Source organism: Camelus dromedarius, chromosome 9 (assembly GCF_036321535.1).
Source record: "Camelus dromedarius isolate mCamDro1 chromosome 9, mCamDro1.pat, whole genome shotgun sequence".
NCBI lineage: Eukaryota > Metazoa > Chordata > Mammalia > Artiodactyla > Camelidae > Camelus > Camelus dromedarius.
The window spans coordinates 33,849,037-33,874,088 of record NC_087444.1 but is presented as its reverse complement, the minus strand read 5'-3'; the positions used below and the strand labels follow the sequence as shown (position 1 = coordinate 33,874,088).

Sequence of the window (25,052 nt, the reverse complement as noted above, 5' to 3'; positions counted from 1 at the left end):
AGGCATGTTAAAGATCATTTTATTTTTTTCTCGTGTTTGGTTGAAAGTCTCCCGTGGGCTTGGTTCCAGCAAGACATCTGGACAGGTGCGCGCAGCAGGATGCAGAGCTCGGGAGGGAAAAGTGATGCCTCATGCCTCACCATCAAGAGTCACACTTTCAGCAGCAGCCCCAGGAAATCTCCGACTGCAGGTGTGAAAGGGGGAGAGCAAGACGAATCGAGCCAAGTTCGACGTTTATGACGTATGTGGAGCAGGCTAGTAGCGGGCAGCCACTTCCGTGTGACTTTTCATTAAAGAGGTGAACTCTTGTGTGCAGGCATTGCGTGATTTATTGAGGGCTGTTTGCTAGAATCTGAAATACACTTTAGAAAGAGCGAGTGATGCAGAGATTTTAGGCCTGGGACGTTTTCCTTCTTAGAGGAGAATATCTCCACGTATTCTGACTTGGATCTCTGTTCCATGGCAGTTGCTGTCCAAAGCAGTGTTCTCAGAGTGTGATCCCAGACGAGCAGCATCAGCGTCTCCTGGGGAGGTTGTTAGAAATGCAGATTTTCAGTCCCCACCTCAGAAACCCCTGGGTGGGCCCCACAGTCTGTGCTGTTGCTGCTGCTGCTGCTGCTGCTGCTGCTGCTGCACGTCCAGTTAGAGCCCCGCTGAGCTAGAGCACCACCTGCATCATTAACCACCAAGCCTATGGCATTGTACCTGCCGATCAGAAGCCAAGGAGCAAAACCCGGGCTCAAGGTAGGAAGACGATGACTGTGCCAAATATTCAGGTAGTCCTTCACGTCTTGCTTGCTCATGTGGTTTTTAAAAATTGCCTCCGAGGAAGACAGGGCATGTATAAACATCTGTGTTTTACACATGACGTAATGCACCTGTGTTGACCACCAGACAAATATTTCTGCTGTGTTGATTGTCATGGAACTGGAGATAGAAATAATCAAATCCTTCAGAGTGGATTTGGGGAATCAAGGAAGCGTCTATCAGCCGTTTCAGTCGAGCTCTCCTTTCCTGGTCTTCACCTGGGATGTTGGCAGACATGATGAACAAGGTTTCTGATTTTCATTCTGTTGGCACCTGATGGGTAGAGAGCTCTATATGTGGTTCTGTGGCAGGGACGTGGGTCTGGGGTGTGGATCCTGGCTCTGCCTGCACCAGCAGCATGACTTTGGGCAAGTGACTTAAAATAAAATAAAAATTAAGCACTTTTTGTAAGGAAGAGATTGGCCCCATGTGTGCGCAGTATCCCCTCTATTTCATAATTTCTATACGTCACAGTTTCTTTACTGTCAATAGGGGATTCTTCTTCGGGGCTGAAGAGGGAGTGGTTGGTAGAGGTGAGGGGGATTCCCCAGGAACAGGGCAGGAGAGATTGGTCATAAGGACGGAAATGTCAAATAGGTAAATTCAGTAGACATTCATTTCTACTCCTAATCCCAAAGCTGAACTAGTTTGAAAAATACCGATAGTAATAATAGCCTTATTAATTATGGAGGGGAACCATGTGTCAGGCACTTTATATGAATGACCCCATTGACTCCTCCCTGCGGTGCTGCAAGGAGGTTCTGGTATTGTTGCAACAGTGCAGATGAGGAAACTGAAGCCCAACCAGTGTGTATAACTTGCCCAAGGGAGCACAGAGCGAGGGTTTTCCCCCGGCTTGCCTAAGTCGAGAGTGTACCTTAGACCACATCATGGCAACAGTGTGAAGTGGAGTTGAATGAGGACCAGCTTGAGTAGCATGTATATGGCGGCCTTTGTTTTGTGTGGGGCTCATATTTGTGAGAGCTGGAAGGTGGCACTGGGGAAGGAACACTGTTGGAATGAGCAAACAGTTGCTGTTACCAGAGCCTTCCCCTCGAGAGGGGGTTGTCTTCAGACCCCAGGAGCTTTGGGTAGTTCCTGGAGGGTAGTCATTTTGATGTTAGCCTGGTGGGACCCACTTGGTTTTTTCCCCCCACCTCGGACCTCCCTTGGCTTCCGAGCTCCATGCAGATGCTCATTTGACCGTCATAAAAACTAGCCCTCATTTTGCCTGTGACCTCATGCTCTGATGGGCCCCTTCCTTGGGCGGACTCCTGCACACACTGATAAGGCTTCCTCTGTGTATACGGTTGTGCCACTTTCCTTTCTGGAGTTTTCCCAACAGAGGGAAATGAAATCTGTTACAAGAAGGCATCACCATTCTGTAACAGTCCATGTTTGGATTTTTCTAGAAAAGATTCACAGCCAAGGCAGATAGATGGTTACAGATTTATGCTTGCTTTTCTTCTAGACTTTACTATACTTCTCTCAAGGAACATTCATCTTGGGACTTTTGAATGAGGAAAAGTTATTCACACAAGCGAAGGGATGCAGGGGTGGGAAGTCTCGGCTCCGGCCTTGGAGCTCGGATGCTGAGAGCGAAGTCGTGGCTTTTTCCGGGGCGTGAGGAGTCTGGCCTAGAAACCAGAAAATAGGTCAGAGTAACACAAATGGATGGATCTAAGGGAACATTTTTACTTCCTTTCACTTTCTCTTGTAAATCATGGTCAGGGCTTACATCTTACGCTGTCTGCGGGGCTCCCACGGTGAAATAGGGCTAAATTAGCATGTGCCGAGGATGAGGGCATGAGTGGGTGAAAAGCCAGCATTAAACAGAAAATACATATATATTTAGATTGACCTTCCGGAAGCTTTCCTAAGACTGTGACATTATATTTGGAATAGTCACACAGCCCCTGACATAAAAAATTAACTGCCCCACTTCCAGGTTGCATTAGACCTGAAACAATGTCTTTTTTAGGCATTCAAGGTGAATCCCTGGGTCTGGGGAGTCTCATGTTCTAGAATGCATCATTGCAGCGTAGCTGGACAGTGTGGACCTGGCATCCAGCCCCGGGTTTCTTCCACGATCTGTGAGCTGTTGGCAGGAGGGAGTCCCATGACCTCTCTGAGCTGTGGGTTTCTCCAAGGACAGGAGCCCAGCGCTGCCCACCTCGGGCTGTCATGAGAAAATTAAGCGTGTGAAGGTGCTTCCTCAGCAGTAAATGCCATGCACGGGTCCAATGTGAATTAACACCCACGTACTCCTTCCATGTTCCATCTTAGTGGGTAATTATCAGACTCCTTCTGGACCCTCATCTTACTGTTCCTCCTCACTGGCAGTGCTGGTGAGGTTTTTATAGTCCTTGCCCCAAGCCCCTGGCTTGCTGTGGCTAACAGTTCTTTCCCTCCAGAGGCCTGATGCAACAGCGGCCTCTTCCATCGGGGACCTCCGCTTTATGGATGGAGAGGCCCTTCCACCTGCCTGTGCGGAAGAGCGCTGCTGAGCCTACAGGTGTGTCGGGGGCCTTTCTGGACGTGCACCATGGGGCTGCTTCTCTGTGGTGTTGGGGAGTCTGATGTCCCCTGGGGTAGCCTGCTTGCTCTGAGGGATGCCCGGGAGCTGCTTTACTCCCTCAAAGAGCTTCACTGTTTGATTTGCTATCCAAGTGCAGTTGCGTTGTGTCTGTGGGAAAAAGTGTTGAGAGGTGGGCGTACGTGTGCTCATAGTAACAGGTGTGATTCCCTGAGAAAACTCCACTTGGGAATCCTGTGTGTTTTCATTTGTGAGTGTGTGTGTGCGTGTGTGTGTGTCAGAGTATGGCCCATTTCTACTTTATAAGGGAGGATTTGACAAACCCTAATCAATATTTTGCATTCCATGCATGAAGAACCAGATGTTAGAAGTTTCCTATTGTGGGAGAGGAGGAGGGAGCCAGGGCCCCTCCAGATTTATAGAAATCAATGTTCTCTGACAGAAGTTGGTTAGTTTTCCTGGGAAACAAGTAACAGGAACACATTTTTTTGATTTTCGTGATGAGTTATTTTCTAACAAGAGCCCTCTTTTCGTCTGTCTGACTTTCAGTTGTTGGCCAGGGTGGACGAGCCCGACATATTAATGGGGTGGAGTCCCACCAAGTAACGCGGCCTGGCTCCTTTCCTTTCCTTTTTTTAATTATTAATTTGCTTTTTGCACTCGGCCTTCCGTGCCAGACTCATTATTTGAGGTGCCTCTTAGTATTGTACTGAGGTCTTTTCTTTTCCAAGTTCTTCCCCATGAACCAGACCCAGAAAGGAAGAGGTGGGCGTTGGATGTTTCCATGTCAGTGAGGCGGGAGCGTCGCCTTCCGGCTAAACTAAGACTTGATGAGCATTTTAAAAATAGAAGTAGCTCTGACGAGATCAGACTGGTGGACAGGAAAAGGTCTCTGACCAGCGCCGGGGCGCCTGCGCTCCCTTGTTTCCAGCACAGGGTGCTGACCACCTGGTGTGTGTGAGCCCGGTTCCTGCTTGCCGGCGGTGCGCGCGGTCTGTTTTCTGCTGCACAGTGGTTAATTTGAAAAAGTTGTAGTTTGTTGGGCTCTTTTTCTGCTTCTGTTTATGACTCAAACTGGATACTTATTTCCTGTTTCTAGGTCATTGTGCTTTCTCGAGCTTTCAGGAGATGAATCCTCTTGTCAAGTCTAGACGTTTCTTTAGGTGGAAACCACCGCACACTTGCCGTTCATGTAACCCAGTGTTGGGCAGGCAGTTTCTAAACCAGCCAGTGAGATTGGGGGAAATCAGAGAAGCCCTGCGCAGTTTAAGGTTATAGGAGAGGCTGGAGAGACCAAGTGCGTTTGGCTGGACCTCCGTGGTCGCCCTTCTTTGGCTCCGTCCATCTTCCTTTCTTGATTTGCTAGTTGGTCCTGCCTCTTCATTATTAGTGGGTAGATGCTGATTTTTCTTGAGTGAGCCAGTGATTTTCGTCCATCCAGCCGGAGGGTGTATTCTCGCAGTGGTGTTCGAGCCAAAGGGAAGCCCTCCTCAATCCCTTGACGTGTCTGCCAAGTCACCACCATCACTGCCTTGTCACCTGCAGGGTAAGGCCCTGGGGTTGGGCACATTCTGTGTGTGTGAGTTTACATGGTGTCTTGTAGGCACTTACAATCTAATCAAAACCAAACCCTGCCAAGTGCGCTCAGTGGCCAGTGTTCCTTGGGTCCACATGTGGCACACGTGCCTTACAGCACACTAACCACAGTTGAAGTTACTGGTCTGTTTTTTTTTTTAAACTGTACACCTGACCTGATAGAGGTGAGCAATGAAGAATCCTGAACATCGAGTAAAGAAAAATGGAAAAAGCCAAACAAGACCTGGGTCCCCCTTCCCGAGGATCGGAATGCTCTGTGATGGAGGGGGAGTCCAGGATTTGTGTGGGAGAAGGATTTCCTTCCTTCCTGCCTGCCGAGGAGAGCAAGAACTCCGAAAGGAAGCAGCTCCTTCACTGAGTGGTCCACTGGGATCTGTGCCTTGGTGGAGTCTTCATATATTACAGTGAATTTAATTAAATACATTGTGATCCCAACTGAGGGTATTCTAATTAGCTGGGTCAGGAACAAATCATTCTCCCTCCTTCTCCAAATGAAAACATCTACTCTCTTCTGCAGGGAAGGCATGTCCTTGGCTGACTGGCTCGCCCCTCGGAGTCCTCATCAGCCTCTCCAGGCATCCCCCGCCGCCAATAGCTTCTTATTAGGCAGGTTCCAGGGGTGGGATTCTGGGGATGGGAGAATGCCTCTTGTAGGGAGAAGACGTCAAGCCAACGAGGTCAGGGCTGTGACCCACTGAAGGCCTGGGAAATGACCAGATGGTGTGGGGAAGGTCACAGAAGGTAGGACCCTGCTGTTACCATTGGGCCCCCGTTTGCTCCAGGTTCAGCCTGAGAAATATGGGAGCGAGAGCTTACAAAATGTGGTGAGAACAGGGTCTGCCACACACAGGTAGACCTCAAGAAACTCCAGTTTTGAGTGGAAGTTTGGGTTGGGATATAACCTTTATAAACAAGTGTTTCCTAGGAACCAAGAAATAGTTTGTTCTGGATTTGTGTATGTGTGTCTTGGAGGATTAACTTGGAGTGCAAAAGCAAGCTTGGAATTTTGAATTAACCTTTGTGCAGTCTCTAAGAGAGGACCCTCAGTGTTCCCTACGACAGCGTCAGTGAGAGAGGCCGTGGCCCTGGTTCCCACATTTCCTTTTATTCTTTCCTCTACTGTTTGTAGTCCCTTCCAAAATGGTTCTCAAATGGGAGACAAAAGAATTCCTGGTGGTGGAAGAGATTGCCACTGACCAGCCTGAGCTCAAGGGTGGAGTGGTTTGGGGACATCATCATAGGAGTTTTGTTTTTTTTTTTAAGCAGGGGTCCCCAGTATGTTTATTTCAGCTCAAGATTTCTACAGCCTTGTCACCCAAGAACCCATGGATTTGAGGATGAAAGACGTCTGACATCTCAACCCCCAACCAACTCTTTTTGGCGATGTTATCCTCTCTTCTGGCTCTGAGACTGGAAACCCCAGCCGTTTGGGAAAGAACCTTCACATCCATATTAAAATTTTATGTTTAAGATTCAGAGCCTTATTGCAAGGAAGTCCTGTCACGGGAAGGTGATGGGAAGTTGGGGTTAAGGCTTAAGTGACTCTTGCTTGGATTTCCTAGTTTACGATACCACTAGAAGCCCTTGAGAGAACTTACTGCTTTGGATTCCATGGGTTTTGGGTTTTTTTTTTCCCTCATTACCTGTCATTCAGTCAGTTTTTGTCGAAACTGTAATAAACGTACTTCTTTGGGTCTCAGTGATCCAGGATGCAGTTCCTGGCTCTTGTACACTTTTTCTTTTCCTCAATCCCAAGTCAGACCCTTGCTCCCAGGAATATCCTGGTCCGGCTTTGGCATTCGGGGTCCTTGTGCGGAAGTTGGGGAGAATGCGTGCGGACGGGCTTCTTGCCACTTTGCATCTAGCCCATCAGACCTGCCTTCTCCCCAGGGTGGCCGCCTCCAGGAGACGTGGCTCTGGTGCTGTCCGTCCTCCTGAAGCGCTCTGCAAGGGGTCTTACATCAGAGGAAGCAAACTATTTAAAAAAAAAATAGCTCAAATTTATTTCAAGAAAAGTATCTTTTTATTTTCAGTTGTTGTAATTTGACAGTTAACATTGAACTTGCTAATTCTTCAGACTCCTTCTGGTGTGATTGCTCTAGGACAGCTCTTACTGGGGGAGATACTGTTTTGTTCCAAGGGTCCGCACTTGAGTGTATTAAATCACCCATTTCAGGGGAGGACAGGATTGTTCCCTGCTGGTACCTGTGTAGTCTGTCACATTGTCACCTGCAAGTTGGCCCCAGAGCATAACTTATCATGGAGCCGTGTTGCTGGTTTACATGATTGAGGACCTGGGCCTCCCTCCGCTTCCCGGCGATAGTTTGTCTACAGCTCTCTGTGGGTGCATTCATATTTCCTCCTCCAGTGAGGTCCAAATGTGCTTCTGGAGTGTTCACACTTTTCCAGTGCACAGAGGATGTGTGCATGTGAGCACATGAGTCTCAGAGCCGTGTCACCGGACAGGAAGTGCTGGTGGGGTCGCTCTGGTATTGTCAGTGCTGGGCAGAGCGCAGAACGTCCTGACTGCTTTGCTCTCTGAGTGTCTTGCATTTTAATCTGGACAAGAAAGATAGCCAAGCAGGACCAGAAACAGTTACCAAGGCGTGGGCATCCAACAGAACAAGTGCAGTCAGAGGGGAGAGGGGCAGCACAAAGCAGTTCCAAGGCATTTGTCGTGTACTCTGTGTAGCTCCATGGGCCAGGCTCTGGGGACAGGCGTGGGGGTGAGGGCCAGGAGAAAGAGGGAAGGTCATGACATAAGCACATGAAACACTTACGTGATCTGAATTTCTTCCCCCGAAAGAATGCTGCGGGATGTGAGACCTGGGTTCTAGTTCTTTCTCTCTCCCACTACCTAGCTGGGTTACCTTGGGTCAGCTGCTTAAACTTTTTGGTCTTGTTTCCCCTGCTTCATATGTACCCAAGAGAAAAATTCCTTCTTCCCCCAAAATAAGTCTTTTGAAATGAAGGAGATGGCTTTCCTCTACCAGGAGCATATCAGTTTCCTAATTGTTAATTAAAGAAAGTCCATAGCTTTCAGCATATTCTCAAAGAGGCCCCCAAAGGATGTGAATTTTGTGCTTGGATAATCCTTAAGTCTTCTCCGAGACACAGAAGTCCAGGGGCTACTGTTTCCATGACCTCCTCTGTTTTGTGCTCCAAACTTTACTCCTGTGTGTTCCTATTTCCCGCCTGCTCTTGGGCGTCCACGTTCTGGACTCAGAGTACTGTGTCTGCACAAACACAACAGTGTCATTTTGACCATCTGAGCACTAAGCCAAAGGACCCTGAGATGTTGACAGGGAACTAGTCTGGAGAAATTTATTTTCCTGTCATATTTTTAATCCAGAGGAAAACCTAATTTGGGGTCCTCCTAATAAATAGACAAGCTCTAAATATGAAAACCTGAGTCATGTTTCTTGTGAAATAGCCCACCAGCAGCTTTGGCTGGTGTGTTACTGACCTAGGATTCTCTACAGTTAAGGTGACCACGTAGATTATCACCTAAAGTGGGAGCTGGCTACCTTTTTCTGTAAAGTGCCAGATGTTGCTGTTTTAGGCTTTACAAGGGGGTGCCGTCTCTGTTGCCAGTAGTGAACTCTGGTGTTCAGAAAGCAGTCATAGACAATGTGTAAATTAACAGGCATGGCTGTGTTCCTTAAAACCTTATTACAGAAATAGACAGAGAGTGGATTTGGCCTTCGGGCCATAGTTTGCTGACCCTTTTCTAAAAAAAAAGGAGGACACTTCGTAGAGTGGAAGGAGGAACCTTTAATTTTTGTGCCAGAAAAAACAGGTTTATACTGGGAGGGTCCGATCCATCAGCGTTGTCAGCGCTCCGACACATCTGGGGGAGATGAGGATGACAGTCGGGGTGCTGCTTGTTCTCAGGCTGCTGCAGAGACGGGCATGTTGGGAAAACCAAGCGACCCCTCTCAGGGATCCTATCACCAGGGGCCGCCGGGGCGGAGTGGGCTCGCGGCGCTGGTGGGCTTTCAGGGGTTCACCCACAGCGTGTCCCTGTCCCTTGCCCCCGCAGCACCTGCAGCAGCACGAGAGCGGCGTGGAAGGCGAGAGCTGCTACTACCACTGTGTCCTGTGCAACTACTCCACCAAGGCCAAGCTCAACCTCATCCAGCACGTGCGCTCTATGAAGCACCAGCGCAGCGAGAGCCTGCGAAAGCTGCAGCGGCTGCAGAAGGGCCTTCCGGAGGAGGACGAGGATCTGGGACAGATCTTCACCATCCGCAGGTGCCCCTCCACCGACCCAGGTGAGTGGTCTCTCCGGCGCCGAAGCCCCAGGGCGGCCGGGGGACCTGGATGTTGGCTGCCAGGAGTCCTCCCCGGGGCTTCGTTTGGGTGCAGCTGGCCTGGGTGTTCATTACCAGGCTTACAGGTGACCGTGGTGTTCTGGAAGGATTGTTGCTTCTCTCTTTTTTCAGGGGAACCTGGCACCACTTTGCTTGAGGTGTCACAAGCCACTCCCCGGTGAGCAAGCCAATGGAAAGTGTTTTGTCCTTTCTCCCCAGATTCCTCCAGGGTACGCTGTAGATTCGGTTTATTGGTTGCAGATTGAGATAAAGCAAATACTAAATTTTGTCTTGCTCAGTATTGAGAATGGACAGTTCATGGCCTCAAGTCTGGACTGTAAGAATGCACTTCAGAGAAGATCGAAGCAACAAGTGCTTGTTAGAAACCTTTCTGTTGTGTGTGAGACTCCGGCTCAGTGCTGTTACTTTACAGAGAGAGTGGAGGGCTTCCGGGGGAGCTCTGCCTCCCAGCCAGCCATCCGGCCCACAGTCACCTTGCTCTGTACTCCCATTCCCACTGGGACCTCACACAGTACAGCCCCCAGTCTTGTCTTTTTTCCAGCCTTCTGGTCTCTTTCTCTCAACTTGGGAACACAGGCAAGAGCCTATGTCTTTAAAAACCATAAAGCAAGAGCTCTCCGTTAATCCTCTGTTCCATTCTGTCTACAAGAGAATCTTTAAGATTCTGGAAGGATCATTCGGTATTGGTCCTGTCGAGTCCCCGCATCTGCCTCTGTAGCCTGTTTCCTCCCATTGTGAGCTACCCTTGAGAAGGTCACCGTTGGCCTTGGGTTGACCCAGCCCAGTGGCTGTGGGCTGGGCCTGTTTCTTTCCGTGGCCTTTGAAATTGCGGCACGGTCCCTTGTCGAAGCGCCCTTCCCTGGGCCCGTTTCCCTCTTGTCCTCCTGCTTCTCCTGACCGTCCTCCACGCCCCTCCCTGGCTCGTGGTCCTGGCCGGGCTCTTGGCTCCCCACCTCTTGAAGCTTTGATGTCCTGGCGTTGCCACACACCCGGCAGACAGCTTCCCGGGCTTCTCATCGGTGCCCCTCCCATGCTGAGCTCACGACTCCCCCCACAGGACCTCTTTCTCCTTCTGGTGGCGCGTGGTCCAGGCCGCCTGGCTGCAGACTCCGGGCTTTTATCTCTCCGCCGCCTGCAGCACCCTCGCAGCCACTGAGCTGTCGTGGCTGTGTGGGGAGTTTAATCCTAATGTTGTCAAATTTCACATTTTTAGACTTTTTAAAGGCAAAAAGTGATGTACACCTTATTATGAAAAATGGCGTGACCCTCCCCAGCCCCCTTCCCCGGAATTCTGGCTTTCAGGTTTACTTGTTCCTTTTGTGACTTCTTTCCTTATTTCTTAATATGCTTCTACTAGTATTTCTTGATTTTCTTGTTTTCTGGTAAGTTGTAGACATTGTCTATTGGCTTCTGTTCTGGAAGATGAGGATTTTACTAGTATGCCATTCTGCAAACCCACACACTGACACTTGTTCACACACCCGTCCACTAACTCATACCGACACCACACACACACCCCACACTCCATACACGCTCTCTCACACACATACATGTACATACACGGATGCAGTGCCCACACGCCCCTCCCAACCACACTCAGCCTTCCCCTCCCTCCATCTTCCATTATGATTAAATAATAATTTGGGGTTGTATTAATATTCAGTGTTTTCATTATTCTAACTCTATAAATATTAATCACAGCTGAGCCATGTAGAGTTTCATAATTTCATTTACTTTCTTGTACAACTTTTTGTTTCCCCTGGTTTTCTAGATACGTATGATTAATTCATGGCCAACCCTCTGCCAGAGCAGACATTTCCTAGTCTCTGAAGGCTCTGCTCTGTCAGTTTGTCTGGAGGTGTCCCTGCCGAGCCCTTACAGACCCCTCTGCCCGTCTGCTCCTGTCCCGGCCGCCCGGCTGCACCTTTGCTCCCTTCTCCGGGAGGAATGACACTGGATCCCCCAGTGCCGGGATATACCAAAATCTGAGACTGCGTCCTCCCTGCTGGAGTAGCTGAGGTTTTGTTATCATAGAGGAAAGGCCAGTCCTCCTGACAATCAGTCTAAATTGCTGCTTTGGGAAAGCACTGTGTTGGGTACCGGGGTAATTTCGGTCACCTCCAGGCCACTGCAAGACTGACTATTCCTTGTGTGTATATTTCAAATGCCTCTTTTGGTTAAAGTTGGGTCTTAATCTCTGGGGCTTCTGGTTGGTGTCTGACCCCATGCCTCTGCGTGCGAGTGCTCCCAGGGGCCAGGGACAGGGCCCAGCGCCCAGAGATACGTCCATGCCCCAAGACTGAGACCATTGTGCCACCCAGCTGTGGGGGCCCACGTTTGATCATGCCACTCCCCAATATTCTGCTATGAAGTCATTTCACAGGATTCTCCTTCCTCCACCAATATACGCAGACCTATTTATTTCGGGGTTTAAAAGATTTTTTTTTTTTTTTTTTTTGCCGGCTCTGCATACGTCATTGTTTTAATCTTCCGCTAAAAGCTGGTCCCTTTTGCCCCTGAATTCTTTCTTTCACTCTGCTCAGAATACCCTTTTTATTAATGAGGTGCCCCAAACTAAATAGTGTACAGCTGCCATTTCACCCGGGGTCTATGGACTGGAACAAACAGTTCCCTGTTTTATAATGTAATACGTCTATTTATGCAGCCCGCTCTGGAATTGCTTTCTTACACCATTGCCTTCTGGGTTTCTCTCATTTAATGCGTATTAGGATTTTTCCCCCCCCTGAAGTGTATGAGCAACTTTAGTCTAGATGATAGACTTCCTTTCTGTATTGCAAAATCCTTTTGAATTGTCTTTGGCCTGCAGTCATGTTTTTGCTCCCTACCCGCCTCCCCCTTCCCTGCACACCCTGCACACACACACACACACACACACACACCCCATACACACTGGCTAAGTTTATACTCTTGACTAATGACAAAGGGGGCAAGTTGTTAGGTAATACTCGTGTTGACATTAAGAGTAACTGGTTCTGTTTTGGAAACTTCTTTAAGAAAACTCATCTTGAAGTGTATCCTCTTCGCTCCCCCCAGGAACTGGCTTTTAAAAACTCCTTGGAAGAATGTTTTCCAGAAAAGGGACATTGTGGGCCTGGTGGAATTAAAACATTGAAGGTCATCAGCTTCAGGTTTTGTAAACACAAAATTTATAAAATCCAGGCTTACCTCGTTTTACTGTGCTTCGCAGATACCACATGTTTTTACAGGTGGAAGCTTTGTGTCAGCCCCACGTGGAGCAAGGCCGTGGGCACCATTTTTCCAACAGCAAATGCTCACTTCATGTCTCTGTGTCCCATTTTGCTAATTCTCTCAATATTTCAAACCCTCCACCAGCAAAAATAGGATGACTCACTGAAGGCGCAGATGATGGTTAACACTTCATAGCAATAAAGTGTTTTTTAATTCAGGTATGTACATTTTTTAGACATAGCGCTATTGCCCACTTAATCGACTGTGGTGTAGTGTGAGCACGACTTTTATACCCTGGGAAACGACAGAATTTGTGGGACACGCTTTATTCCCATCCTCGCGTTATGGCAGTGGTCTGGAAACCAACCTGCTGTGTCTCTGGGGTCTGCCTGGATTCCCAGTTTTTCCCTCTGGGACGTTAATCTTCAGCTGGAAGTGTTGTTCATGTAGCATAAGGAAGCCTCAGCGAACCTTTGTGCACCTCTTGGGAGCCCTGCCTGTGGTGACTGTCAGCCGCGTGTAAGTGGCTGTGCTGTCGGGAGTCTTCGCTTCTGGTGCTCCGTCATCATCTAGTTGAATGACGGTGTCCTTTCTCCTTTCCTTCCTTCCCTCTCCTCCTCTCTTGGTCACGTAACAGAAGGTTTTACCCAGAAGCCATGGGAAATAACTTCCTTTCCCTCTCCGAGCTCCGGCCCTCAGGCCCTCAGGCCCTCAGGCCCCAGTCTCATACCACCTTCTCCAGGTGTCAGGACTTCCCTCGCTGAGGCTGACGGAGTGACCTCTAGACTGGTTCCTTCCCTGTGGGTGACAGACATACCGCTTCTTTAAGAAATACTAGTTAAGCCCATGTGTTTTCCAGTAAGTCACCAGGTAGCCTGCCAACCCACATGGAAGCATGCTTGAGAAGGAGAAATAGTGAAGGTCCCCTCTGCCCTTCAGCTCTCTGTGGAGGTGGCTGGGATTTACACCCACCACGGGCCCCTTAGCACCTTCAGAGGCCTCATGACCGGACTTAAAAGATCCGCCTCCTGCCCGGCTGTACCGAAGGGTGGAGTCTTGGTTGCTGACTGTGCTAATAACTAGGCCATCCTCCCCTGCCTGGTGAGACTTCACCCTTATCTCAGTGGACAGGCTGGGTCCTGTATTCTGTCGCCTTTAACCTAGTGTGATGGTCTTTGTGGGTATGCTCATGGCCCCTTACCTCCACTTAGAGAGAGAGAGAGGTGCGCGCAAGCGCACACACACACACACACACACACACACACTGGCCCTTCCCATTAAAAAAAATTTCTTGGAAATACACATCTCAGAGAAAAGAAAAAAACCAAAGCAGCTGAGGTTCCCTCTTTCCCAACATCTTTGGTATGTGACCCACCACTACTTTTGATTTGGGGCTAGAGTGTATTTTTTGCAAGACCAGGCATTCTCTTTGTCGGGAAGCACGCCCCGCCCCCTGACAGGTGGATGTAGAGACAGCCCTTTGTTGAGGCGACACACTGGCTTATATCCCCCATTGCTGGCATTGGCTGTTGGCTTCCCCTTAGTTGACCAGAAGCTCTTGAAAGATGGAAAGCCCTTGTAGGTGGATCATGTGTAGGATCAGCTTCCCTGTTTGCTTATTAAAGAGGCATTTCTGGCTCCCGGTTGAAACTGTAGTTAAGTTCACTCTATCAGTTCCCTGGGCTTGCAGAAGACAAGAGGTGCTTTGTGTTTCTGCCGTCAGCCTTCCTCTCCTCCTCCTCCTCCTCCTGTTTCTCCCTCACCCTCGCCTTAACTACTTTCACATAGATGTAGACCTCCACACATTGCACAAATGTGATTTCATGATTCTCCATTGAACACCTACTGTGTGCAAGACTTTGAGTTGGGGCGGCACCAACACCTCCCAGCTCTTGGTGCGGGTACGCTGCTCACCACGCTGGCCCAGGGAATTTGAGGCACACGGATGACGGCTCAAGCTCACGGAGGGAGGGCGTGCTCATTCAGAGTTTAGGGGAATATTTTCCTTGGAGCAGGGGACGGCACCCGTCTTCACTGATACATCTTTGGCACTCAAGGTAGTAAATTCCTGGGGTCAGGGAGGCTGACGCAGCTGGCCCAGGTGATGCTGTGGTTTTGGTGATGACCTTTATGGAAACCCTCACCGGCTTCATTTGATGGATTATTTTTTTGAATCAGGTTCCAGGGAGTTCTGCTTAAACCTGCAAAGCTTAAGAGAATAAGAAAATGTACTGTTTTCAACTTTTTCGTTTTGTTTTGTTTTTATTTTTCAAAATTGGCACGAGGGTGACCTTTGGATATAAAGTGCCTCTTTTTTTCTTTGTACATAGGTAAATTATATGCAATTTCAGTGTAATTTTTCTCATAGCACTGAAATACGTCATGGCCAGTTCTGCAGTTCTGAAGCATTGTTTTCGTAAAACCAGCACAGCACTGCTCTTTACTTTTTCCATTTGACTGTACGTCTTGTCCATGGGACTTGGGAAAGACATAGGGATAGAGTATTTCTCACTAGGAAAGTTAAATGCAAAAGCGCATCAAAACAAATTGGGGTGACTGACATTTTAAGTCCTCACGGAGGAATGGAGAAACTATGACTGTGTATTTTAAATACACTCCCCGATGAAGGACTGTTTGGGCAAGGCTTGTGAATTTCAGTGTGCTTTTTCAGAAAGCTGCTTTACAACACCAGGATAAAGAGACATCATTATGTATCGACAGAAAAAGAGAATATAATACTGTTAAATGAAAAATGGAGTTTACAGAATAGTGTATAGTTTGACTGTTTTTTTAGAAGTATTTTTCTTAAAGCTTTTAAAACAACCATTCTAAGCAGTTTGTCATTGATATTTCTGGCTGTTTCATGGGTGGGATCCATTTATATGAAATCTAATAGAGTGTCAGGTACGTGGCAGGAGCCCAAATCATGGTGGTGCTTGTTGACAGAGGTATTAGCAAAATCAGCCAACAATATACCAAGAAGTAAATCTTGGTTGTCTTTTGTTCGTGAAGATAGTTTTCTCTTTGTCAGTGTGAAAGCATACATAGTTGATTACTGTCTGATTCTCTTGTATTTTGCATCTACATGAAGAGGACAGGAGTAGTTCTTAGGGTATATACTGTCTTGTTTTTTTGTTGGAGCAGAGTTCCTGATTTGCCTTAATTAGTCCTCTAACAATCTACAAAGGTCAGCGCCAATTGCCTGTTCATTTACATTTGTAATTGTGATGGCTTCTGATTACATATTCCTTGTCTTAGTCCTTCCTCTGAGTATATGCTAGCGTGTCCTCCCCCTCCTGCCACACGTGCGCATGTGCGCACACACACATACACACACCCCCCTCAGACCAGTGTGGACGTTGCGGATCTGTCGCTTCGTATGAGAAACCTTTGTAGTGTTGGTTTTGTCTTCCCTGGACGTCAATGTCTCTTATGGAAGGGCATTTTGGAGAGGTGGTGGCTTCTAAGTTAGGGATGTAGTGAAACCACGGCAGTGAGATCACGTCGATACCAGGCAAGAAAACCGAGCGCCATTACCTAGGAGCCTCCTTGAACTGGGTAATTATGGGCAATTAGACTTTTCTGCTTGCTCTCTGCAAAATATGCTAATGATCTGGTCCGTTGGACGGTGGACACAGGCAGAGTGCTGTTCACTGCTGTCCCACCGTCCTGGTCTGGAGAGGATGTGACATCGCCAGGATAGTTGCTTGGGCGATGGGTCCAGAGTCTACAACCCCCCATCTAGTCTGTTTCCTCCCTGTCTTCTCCAGGAGAGACCAGCATCTGCACCAAGACATTGCACCTTCTAGAAATTATGCGAGATGTGGCTGCGGTATCCCAAGTTGCAGTGATTATCAGTCTCTCCTCCTTTCATATTCTGGATCCTCTCTTCACTGGTTGCTTTATTTTAACAGCAGGTTCAAAGCTGTCAAGGGTTTTTGGTTTTATTTCGGTATGGAAAACTGGTGCATACATTGCCTGTACATTGACTGTACCTACAGCTATATGTTGCTGGCCAGTTAGCCTCATCCTTGGATGGGGGCTCTTGTCTTGCAAGCCATCCCCTTGAAAGGGGTGGGACCTCGTGGCCGTCCCACGCTGCTCTCTCTGAGAGGCAGCAACACCGTAGCCGCCCCCTTCTAGGGACAGTGATACCCAGTGGCACAACAGAAAGATAAAGGGCACCTGCTCTTGGTTCCTGGGATTAGGAGAGACTGTGTTCTTTTGTGAGGGAGGGGAGGTTCTGAGGGTAAGCTTTGTGAGGGGGTCTCCTGTTTAGGGATGCTAGGGTGCCAGAGAGCCCAGATCCACAGGGATCCCCAGGCGAGTCAGAGAGTGTCATGTCACACCAAGTGTTGCTTCAGTGAAACCTTTATGCGCAGTCACCTTTGAGAGGGGTATGTATCCAAGGAGCTTGCAGTTTGAAACATGACCCTCAGGTGAACATGGGTAGCTTGCCAGTGAGTTGGGGTTGTATCCCTGGATTTCATTCAAGGGGAGGGTCTTGGGATGAGGACCACGATAGCTGGGGGTAGCGGTCATCATCTCCTGTCCCCTGTCAGGTGTGCAGATCCTCTGTGCTTAACACCTCCTTTGTTGCCCAAATGCAATTTTTCAAGAGAGAGAAAGATTTGTACTTGTTTTGCCTTTAGGAGAGTCCAAAGAATCCATTTCTTGAGCTACTTGCATGCTATATTAAACCTATTCCTGACCTTGGTAGGGGACCAGGAGGGAAAGTAGAACATACATCTCTTTGCTTACAGAAATAACTCAAAGGCTTCTTCTCAGACTTACAGATGCCAAGGAACCCCCTTCAAACTGTGACCCAATTAGGAGAATCATAGTCCCACATGATTTTTTTTCAAGTACTGACTAGCAGTGGAAAGTTTTCTGGTCTTCCAAACCAGAATAAGGGCTGTCCACAGTTCTCTGGTTCTTGGGTTTCTAGATCCCTTGAGAGCAGCCAAGAAACTTCTCCAGATTGTCCGTCTGCCTGTTCTGCACGGTAGCCACAAGCCCCCGGTGGCTATTTAAGTTTCAATTAATTAAAGTTAGATTAAAATTTAAAATTCAGTCTCTCTGTCATACTGGCCAAATTTCAAGTGCTTCATAGTGGCATGTGGCTCATGGCTACCTCGGTGGGCAAAGCAGATTGATGGAACGGTTCAGAACGTTCTGTCGGACAGCGCTGGGCGGCAGTGAGCGCACGCACCCCCTGTGGCTCTGGTGTCTCCCTGGGATCCCGCAGGTGCAGGCTGGGTCTGAGCTGTAGTCTCCCTCATGCTCTTCGGCTTTCATTTCAAAGAATCTGGTGCCCGCCCACGGCCTGTTTTCTGCCAGGCTGGGGAAGATGTATTTTTTTTTAATTGCTTTTCCATCTCTCTTTCTGCTTTTTCTTTTCCCTCAGTTTTTCCTCAGTATGGGGAAAATATGTTTTCAAATGGACATTTACTTTTGGTTCTTCCACTAAAGCCTATTCCATTAGCAGTTGTGAGGGAGTTCGCAAGGACTTTGTAAGGATGTATCTCTCAGAGTGGATGTTGAGGGAGTTTTTGTAGTTTTGTACCTCAGTACTGTCTTGAGACCCTTCATGTGTTTGTTCATAACAAGAACTATTTATTGTTTTTAAAAGATCCTTGACCTCTGCTCTAATTAGAATATTAAAAATTGGACAGTGTGTGACTTTTCTTGGAATAGGCCTGTCTGTTGTTTTAGCTCAGTTTTATCCAAAGCTGTCATCTCATGAAGTCGGAAAAAGAATCTGCGTGCTTCTCTCTCACTGCTCTCCTTGGTTTGGAATGCTCTGCTTAGGACGGAGTTTTCCCTTTCAGATGCCTTAGTTTGCTTAGCACTGCCATCCCCAAACCCCGCAGACGGAGGTCACCTCCTCGCAGCCCTGGGGGCCGGAAGTCCGAGGTGGCGGTGCGGCAGGTGCAGTTTCTCCTGGGGCCTCTCTCCTTGGTGTGCAGATGGCTGCCCTCCCTCCTTCTCCTGTGAGCTGTGGACTCACCCCTGAGTCTCTCTGTGTGTCAGGGTCTCTTCTTAGATCAGGGGCACCAGTCTGGGTGCCCTAATCTGTCAACACCTCATTTTAACTTAATCTCTACTTTAAAGGCCTTTCTCCAGATTTAGTCACAGCTGAGGAATTGAGGGTTAAAGTTTCAACATACAGATTTGGGGGACAACTTTTCTGGCTTTCACGTCACCTTCTGACATCTGAGGCCTGTGTCTTGTTCCTTTCTCCGTGGTCCTTTTGGACATGGAGGTGGAGGGAGGTGAGGAGACCCTGGACGTAGCCTTCCTATGGCGGTGCCAGTTCCCGCCGGCCCCTCTGTAGCTTCCTGCTCTCAGCTCTTGCTCCTCAGTGAGGGCCTTAGCCTGTGAAGAAACAGAGCAAGCTCTTTGGGAGGGGGGCTCCAGAGGAAGTCCCCTTGTTAGGTCAGGAAAGTGCTCAGACACTGGGTCCGCCAAGCTCATCCAACCAGGGGTCTTTTCTCTCTTGTCCTGACACAGCTCCACTCAGACCTCCTGCTGATAAGCACCCAGGGCACAGCCAGCCCACGCAGGGGCATCCCTGTGCCTGTGAAACTTGGCATCCTTCACCTCAGGACGGCGCGCCCTGGCCCGGGGTTCTCCCCAGGCCGCTGTGTACGCAGCTCGTGCAGGAGGGTTTATCCAGGTGGCACTGGTCTCTTACCCACTTTCAAGGACAAGCAGAACTCACTTGCGGATTTGTGGATGGTGTTTAGTAGCCTTGTGTGCTTTTATTTTTATTTTTTGTTCTGCTTGCGGTAAATGCCCCCCAAAACCTTGCCATGTTCTGTGACCTGCTGTGGTAGAGAAGTCTGTGTCGTGTCGGTTGGTTGGGCTTCCATCCAAAGGATTCCGGTTCCCAGAAGTACCTGAAAAACTGTTAGTCCTTGGTTTTACCTTATCTGTGTCGAATCCTCCAGGCTTGACACTGTATAAAGATCCCAGTGTGTAAGTTTTCACCCTGAATAACTTTCCTTTAGGGCCCACCCCTCACGTGTGTCCATGAGGGGGTGCGTCCTCATTGGCAACCCTCATCAATCCCAGTTGCAAGCGTGGGATGCAGGCTTCAAGGCCGACCTCCAGAGGGCCTTCCTCTGCGACAGTGTAAAGCAAAGACACATTCATTCCTTCACGGCCGATCGTAGGTCTCAAGTCTGCAGGTTCCCACTGGCCCGGACTGTTTGTGCTCACTGCCATGCGGGGCTAGTGGCTGCCATGTTAGACAGGGCACGGGGGCCACTGCTTTCCCTGCAGGAAGTTCTGCAGGTGGCAGGGCAGCCCGAGACAGTGGCGGAGCTGGGACTCAGAGCAGAGCCTCCGGGGCAGCGCTCTTCCCACAGCATCTTGCGTCCCTGCTGGGGGCTGACGAGCTTTCCTCCAGGACAGGCAGCACTTTGCCCGGGGACAAGATTCTTTGTACCTAGAAAGAAATATGATCCCCTGCTGGAGCCTCTCAGGATAGACACAGCTAAACCCGCAAGACTGAGGGGAGAATGGGGGCAGCAGTCACTTGTGACTCTCCATCCATCCGAGCCGGAAGAGGTTTGCGTGGTTTTCCTAACATTCAGAACCCATTTGTGATTTTCTTCTGTGAGTCAATCCCAGAAGCACTGGGAAACCTCACTGGGTAGAAGGGGCAACCCTGATCTGGGGGGCTCGGGCAAGTCTGCATTTGGGTGCTCCCCTGCCAGCACCAGCCCCAGGACCTCATGAGACACTTAGGTAACAGAGACGTGGCCTGGCGCTTGTGTCCACCCCACATGTTACATGATAATACCTGGGAGTTTGTAGTCGACATGAGCTGGAATTTGGGGTGGTGGGTCTTGAATTATGAACAAAACATCAAAGTCTGTGTAAGCAGTTAAATTCAGAGCAAAATCAAAAAGGGGACCATGATTTTTGAAAAAAAGAGAGAGAAGATCTAAAGAGGATAGGCAAGTACTGAGAGTTTGGAAATGAAGAGTGAAGATGAGATGTAAGTAGGGAAAAGACAGTATTTAACTTTTTTTGCTTCTTTTAGAAAAGATCCCACGGCTTGGGGGATGTGACTGGTTTGAGCCCAGAAGTGGAGTTCTTGAATCCCACAGACATGGACGTGTCCTTGGTGTGGCCACGCACCACTCCGGGATCCGGGAAATCTGCCAGCAGGGAGGGAACGCAGAGTCTGGACTTCTCCCTCTAGGAAGGAGGAGACAGACACCAAATAAACAAATAGAGAATGTCAGGTGTGCAAGGTGCTAGAGAAACAGAGGCAGGCGGGGCAGGGTGAGATGGGGGAGCCGAGAGAGTCTCTGGGGAGGTGACATTAGCGCAAGGGGAGGACGGGGAGCAGGAGCAGCCCTGGCAGAGGGCCCAGCAAGTGCACAGCCCCTTGGCTGGTGGAGGCCTGGGAAGGCGGCCAGGAGGCTAATGAAGGGGGGAGCTGTGGGCTGAGCAGCCCATCCCATGGACCCTGGCAGGACTCGGCGGGGATTTGGATTTTGTTCCCATCAACATGGGAAAGGTCAAAACAGGGGAGGGGCTGTGTGACTTCTGCTGCTCAGGTTACCATGGAAACTTGACTTACACGTCCACAGTAGTACAGATGAGTTGTCTCCCCCCATCACCCCCAAGTAAAGGAGCCCCCCAGGTGGGGAGGGGAGTGGGCATCAGAGTGTGCAGTCTCTGCTGGGTCCTTGGGAGCCGGGATGGCTGCAAGTAGAAGTGGCTCTGTTGACCTTGACCTGCTTAGAAGCCACTTTCTGGGATCAGTGTAGTGCTTTGGAGTTCTCTGGTTTAGCCCAGGGGTCAGCCGGTTTTTCATAAAATGAAATCCATTCCTGGTGACTCATCATCCAAGTGTAAAACACAGGACAGACTCGTGTCCTTCTGACTGGAAGATGAGTTGTCTCTACTAGAGTGTAAACACCAAACACGAGAATGAGAAACTGGCTGTGGTCAGGGTCTGTGCTAGGATGCCCGGGGCGGAATAAGAGCCTCCGCCCTCTGACGGGCGCTCACATTCCACAGCGTCTTGGTATATAGATGCATGCGATGTGTATTTCCTAGACAAGAATTACTTTTCACTACTTACTGTTGTCATCCAGGAAGTGCTTGGTGCCCTGACACCTGTGTTCTCTTGGCGTCCCCGGTGCTGCGTGTCCAGAGGTCATTATCCCGTTCTGGAAGGGCTGATGACCCCGCTTTGACTTGCATGTCTAGCTAGCCTTTGACAGACAGGCTTGATCTAATTCTGCAGCCATTTTTTCCCTCCGTGGATGTGTGCCCAGACCCCAGGCAGATTCGAAGACTTCCTTAGAACACATAAGACCAGGGAGATTTGTGCCCTGCTGTGCTGTTTTCTCTGGGCTTCGCTTTAATCAGGAATGCAGACTGGGGTGTGTGTACATGTGTGTGTTTCCAGTAGATGGTGTGCAGGCGCAGGTCCCTTTTGTGAGGCAGTATTACATGGCTAATTGGGAAATCTTTTTCAATAACTGTTTGGGGCCACGCCTCCCCCCGCAGGATCCTGGTTGCTTTGGGGTTGTCAGGCTCGCAGTGCAAGGCCCTTGGAGGGAGGGATGCGGGTGTATATCACAGGTATTTGGAAAGAAAGTTTCAGCCACACCTGGCTGCCGTGTGTGAGGACAAATTCAATTTATTTTAAAAATCTGGCCACAGGCTGCCTTTTCTGTCTGTTTCTTTGGGCGGGGGGAAGAGCAGCAGCAGGCTGTGGTTTGCATTTGTTTTCTTCCAGATTTGACCAGCCAGCAGGAGAGGGATTATCTCTAAAGGATATGAAAGGTTTAATCATTTTAATTTTGTTTTTATTAAAGTTTATCATAACTTTTTTCCCCCCGACGTGCCCTGGTAGAACAGAAGGGAGCAAAGAGGAGGTAATATAAATACACACAAACCCCCAAGCATTTGGTTAATAAACTCTCTCAGGGGCGGCCCCACGTGGAGAGGACGTGGTTGGATGGCTGGGGACAGCGGGAGGCATGCCGTGACAGCCCTGAAACGTGGCTGGCATCTCATAAGCTTCCTGCCCACCTCCAGCAGACACCTGCCATGGGGGCTCATGGCTTTCATTACACAGAGAGAGGAAGCTTCAAGTTCTGTCTTACTGTGTCATGGTTCTCAAATGGACTGGATCCCCAAGTCACTTCCCGCTATAAAAAAACCTACATCTATAGAGAATAATGGAATGTACTTCTCTTAGATTCTTCTACCCTTGATCATAACAGTGAAATATTTGAACCTGGATATTCTGAAGACTTGCTCTAGACCAAATCCCTTGTGGCGGGGTGTATGTGTGTGTTTTATGAAACAGCAAAATTAGGATAAAACAGTCTTGAGTTTTGGGATTGAAGAACTGTCCTGTGCATGATGGTGACAAGGAGCAGGTAGGGTCCTAGATGTCCAGGACTGTTGGCCATTTTCCCCTTAGGACAGTAAAACAAACTTATTTCAAAGTTAATTCAGTTGTCCCGAATCAGCTGGGTGTGGACTGGAGTCCCCAAGGCTCAGCTCAGTCTTCTGTCTCCTCTGTGGCTGGAAAACCCCATGGAGGCATGACTCTTTGGGATCCCAGCACCTGGACCAGGTGGGTTGTGACATCGCCTAAGAATGATGAAATTGTGTTCACACTTCTGTTCTTTCACATCAAGGCCGGGAATCAGACTTGCACACTTCATCCGCTTTTTAAAGCAGGAGGATTAAAGCATTGTCATCTCATTAAACCTGACTCAAGCAGGTGGTTCACTTAACCCTAGTATATACCAGTCTTGAAGTTTTGGGCTACATTCAGGCTTAATAGGTACTTTCTCTCTCACTTTTATGGGGGGATGGTTGATTCATCAGTGGAGAAGCAGCTCTGCTATTGGCAGCTGCAACTCTAGTTCCTTGAGTCACATGGAAAGTGCACTGAAGAGGCTTCAGCCCACCCCTTGTCTGAGTGAGTGCCCTGGCCCCTGGCAGGCCACGTGGGCAGTCATGTGCTCATGCATGTTCCCTTGGGGCCTAGGGACCCCCTGGGCTATGTCTGGTAGCGCTGGGGGGCTTCCATGAGGAGCTGCGTTGGGTGGGAGGCTTCCCACACTCGGTCTCTCTTCTGAGAAAGAAGCCCGGAGCCCAGAGGCATCTGCCGCCACGCCCAGCTGGCTGTGCTCCAGGCGGGAGAGCGTGCCAGCAGCCCAGCGGCCTGTAATTTTGGAATTCTTTTATGGGAATTTCTTGAACCAGTGAGGGGCAGCTTTCTTGGTCCCTCTCGGCTGGGGTTGTGTGAACAGTCGAGATGCACAAACGCAGGCCTGTCGTACCCTGCAGGCTCTTACTCACGGGCTGGGTGACCAACTGTGAGAGGTTGGAGAGACCTGGCTACTCCCTGGCGCAACTTCTGTCTCAGGTTGAACTGGGTGACCTCAGAATCTCTGGTTTGTGTATGAGGCCTTAGTCCCGTATTTTCAAATCTGTGAAGGCTGTAAAGATAGTAGTTGGTGGGGAAACGAGATATGTGTGTGTGTGTGTGTGTGTGTGTGTATTGTTTTATTGCACCCTGGGTTGCAGAGGCACCCTGAGAGTAGCTTAAATAAACTAGGGGTTTCGTTCTCCCTCACATAGGCAGACTTGGGAGGAGGGCAGTCACTTCAGGAGTGCAGGCCCCACGGGGTCAGCAGGACCCAGCCTCCTCCCATCTTCCCACACAGCCGGCCTCAGGGTCCCTGCCCCCTGCCCCCTCCAGTGGCCGCCCCATCTGTGCTCCGGGCGGGAGGGAGCAGGAAGGGGAAAGCACAGGCACCGCCTGAGTTCCCTCTTCAAAGAGCTTCCCCCAAGCCTCACCCAGTCACTTCCCCTTCCATCTCATTGGCTGGAACCCAGTCATGTGGCTCTCAAGCCACCCTAGAGCCTGGGAGATGCACATATTAACTGGAGGTACTGCTGCCCCAAGTAGAGTAAAATAAGTGCGAGTAAAATGAGTGCGCTCTGCATAAGGAAGAGCAGTTATTAGGAAGGCAACTCGGAGCCTCTGCCACATAGCTTTTAAAATATAAGGAGAGGATTAAGTAAACTGTGATGTGATGATGTGGTGGAAATCTGGGTGGCCATTAGGAGTAATGTTCTTGACTAATATTTAAGGATATGGAAGAAAGCTCAATTGATAGGGAAGCAAGACCCCAAATCATATGTAATTGTCTTACTTTCCTTTAAACTGTGTATAAATATACAGAGGTGTTATCATTGATTATAGGCGATTTTGATTTCCTTTACCCTTTTTTGTATTTTCAGGATTTTCAACAATAGGCACTTAACTGCTTTTATGATCAGGGGAAAAAAAGGCAGACTTTAAGTGTAAGAGAACTTGGTAATTACTATCTCTTATATGAAATATACTTGATGGAAAAAATAAAATGAGTAATAAAGGGGAAAATCTATAAACCTGTAGTGATAATGGAGTGATGGTGAGTAACTGCAGTGCTGTGGACTCAATCAGGAACAAATCCCATCATACTAATAAGATAAAGGAAATAATGTCCGTCCATTCTCATTGAAAGGGG

At 49.0% G+C, this 25,052-nt stretch overlaps 1 protein-coding gene across 4 annotated transcripts in view; it reads left to right on the top strand.

The window, feature by feature from the left end:
• Positions 1–25,052, top strand: part of ZFHX3 (zinc finger homeobox 3) — a 260,031-nt gene that overhangs the window by 158,381 nt on the left and 76,598 nt on the right. For all 4 annotated transcript variants that reach the window (XM_064489014.1, XM_064489012.1, XM_064489013.1 and 1 more), the window contains one exon: positions 8,982–9,213. In XM_064489014.1, coding sequence (XP_064345084.1) covers positions 8,982–9,213 — 232 coding nt within the window. The remainder of the gene's footprint in view (positions 1–8,981; positions 9,214–25,052) is intronic.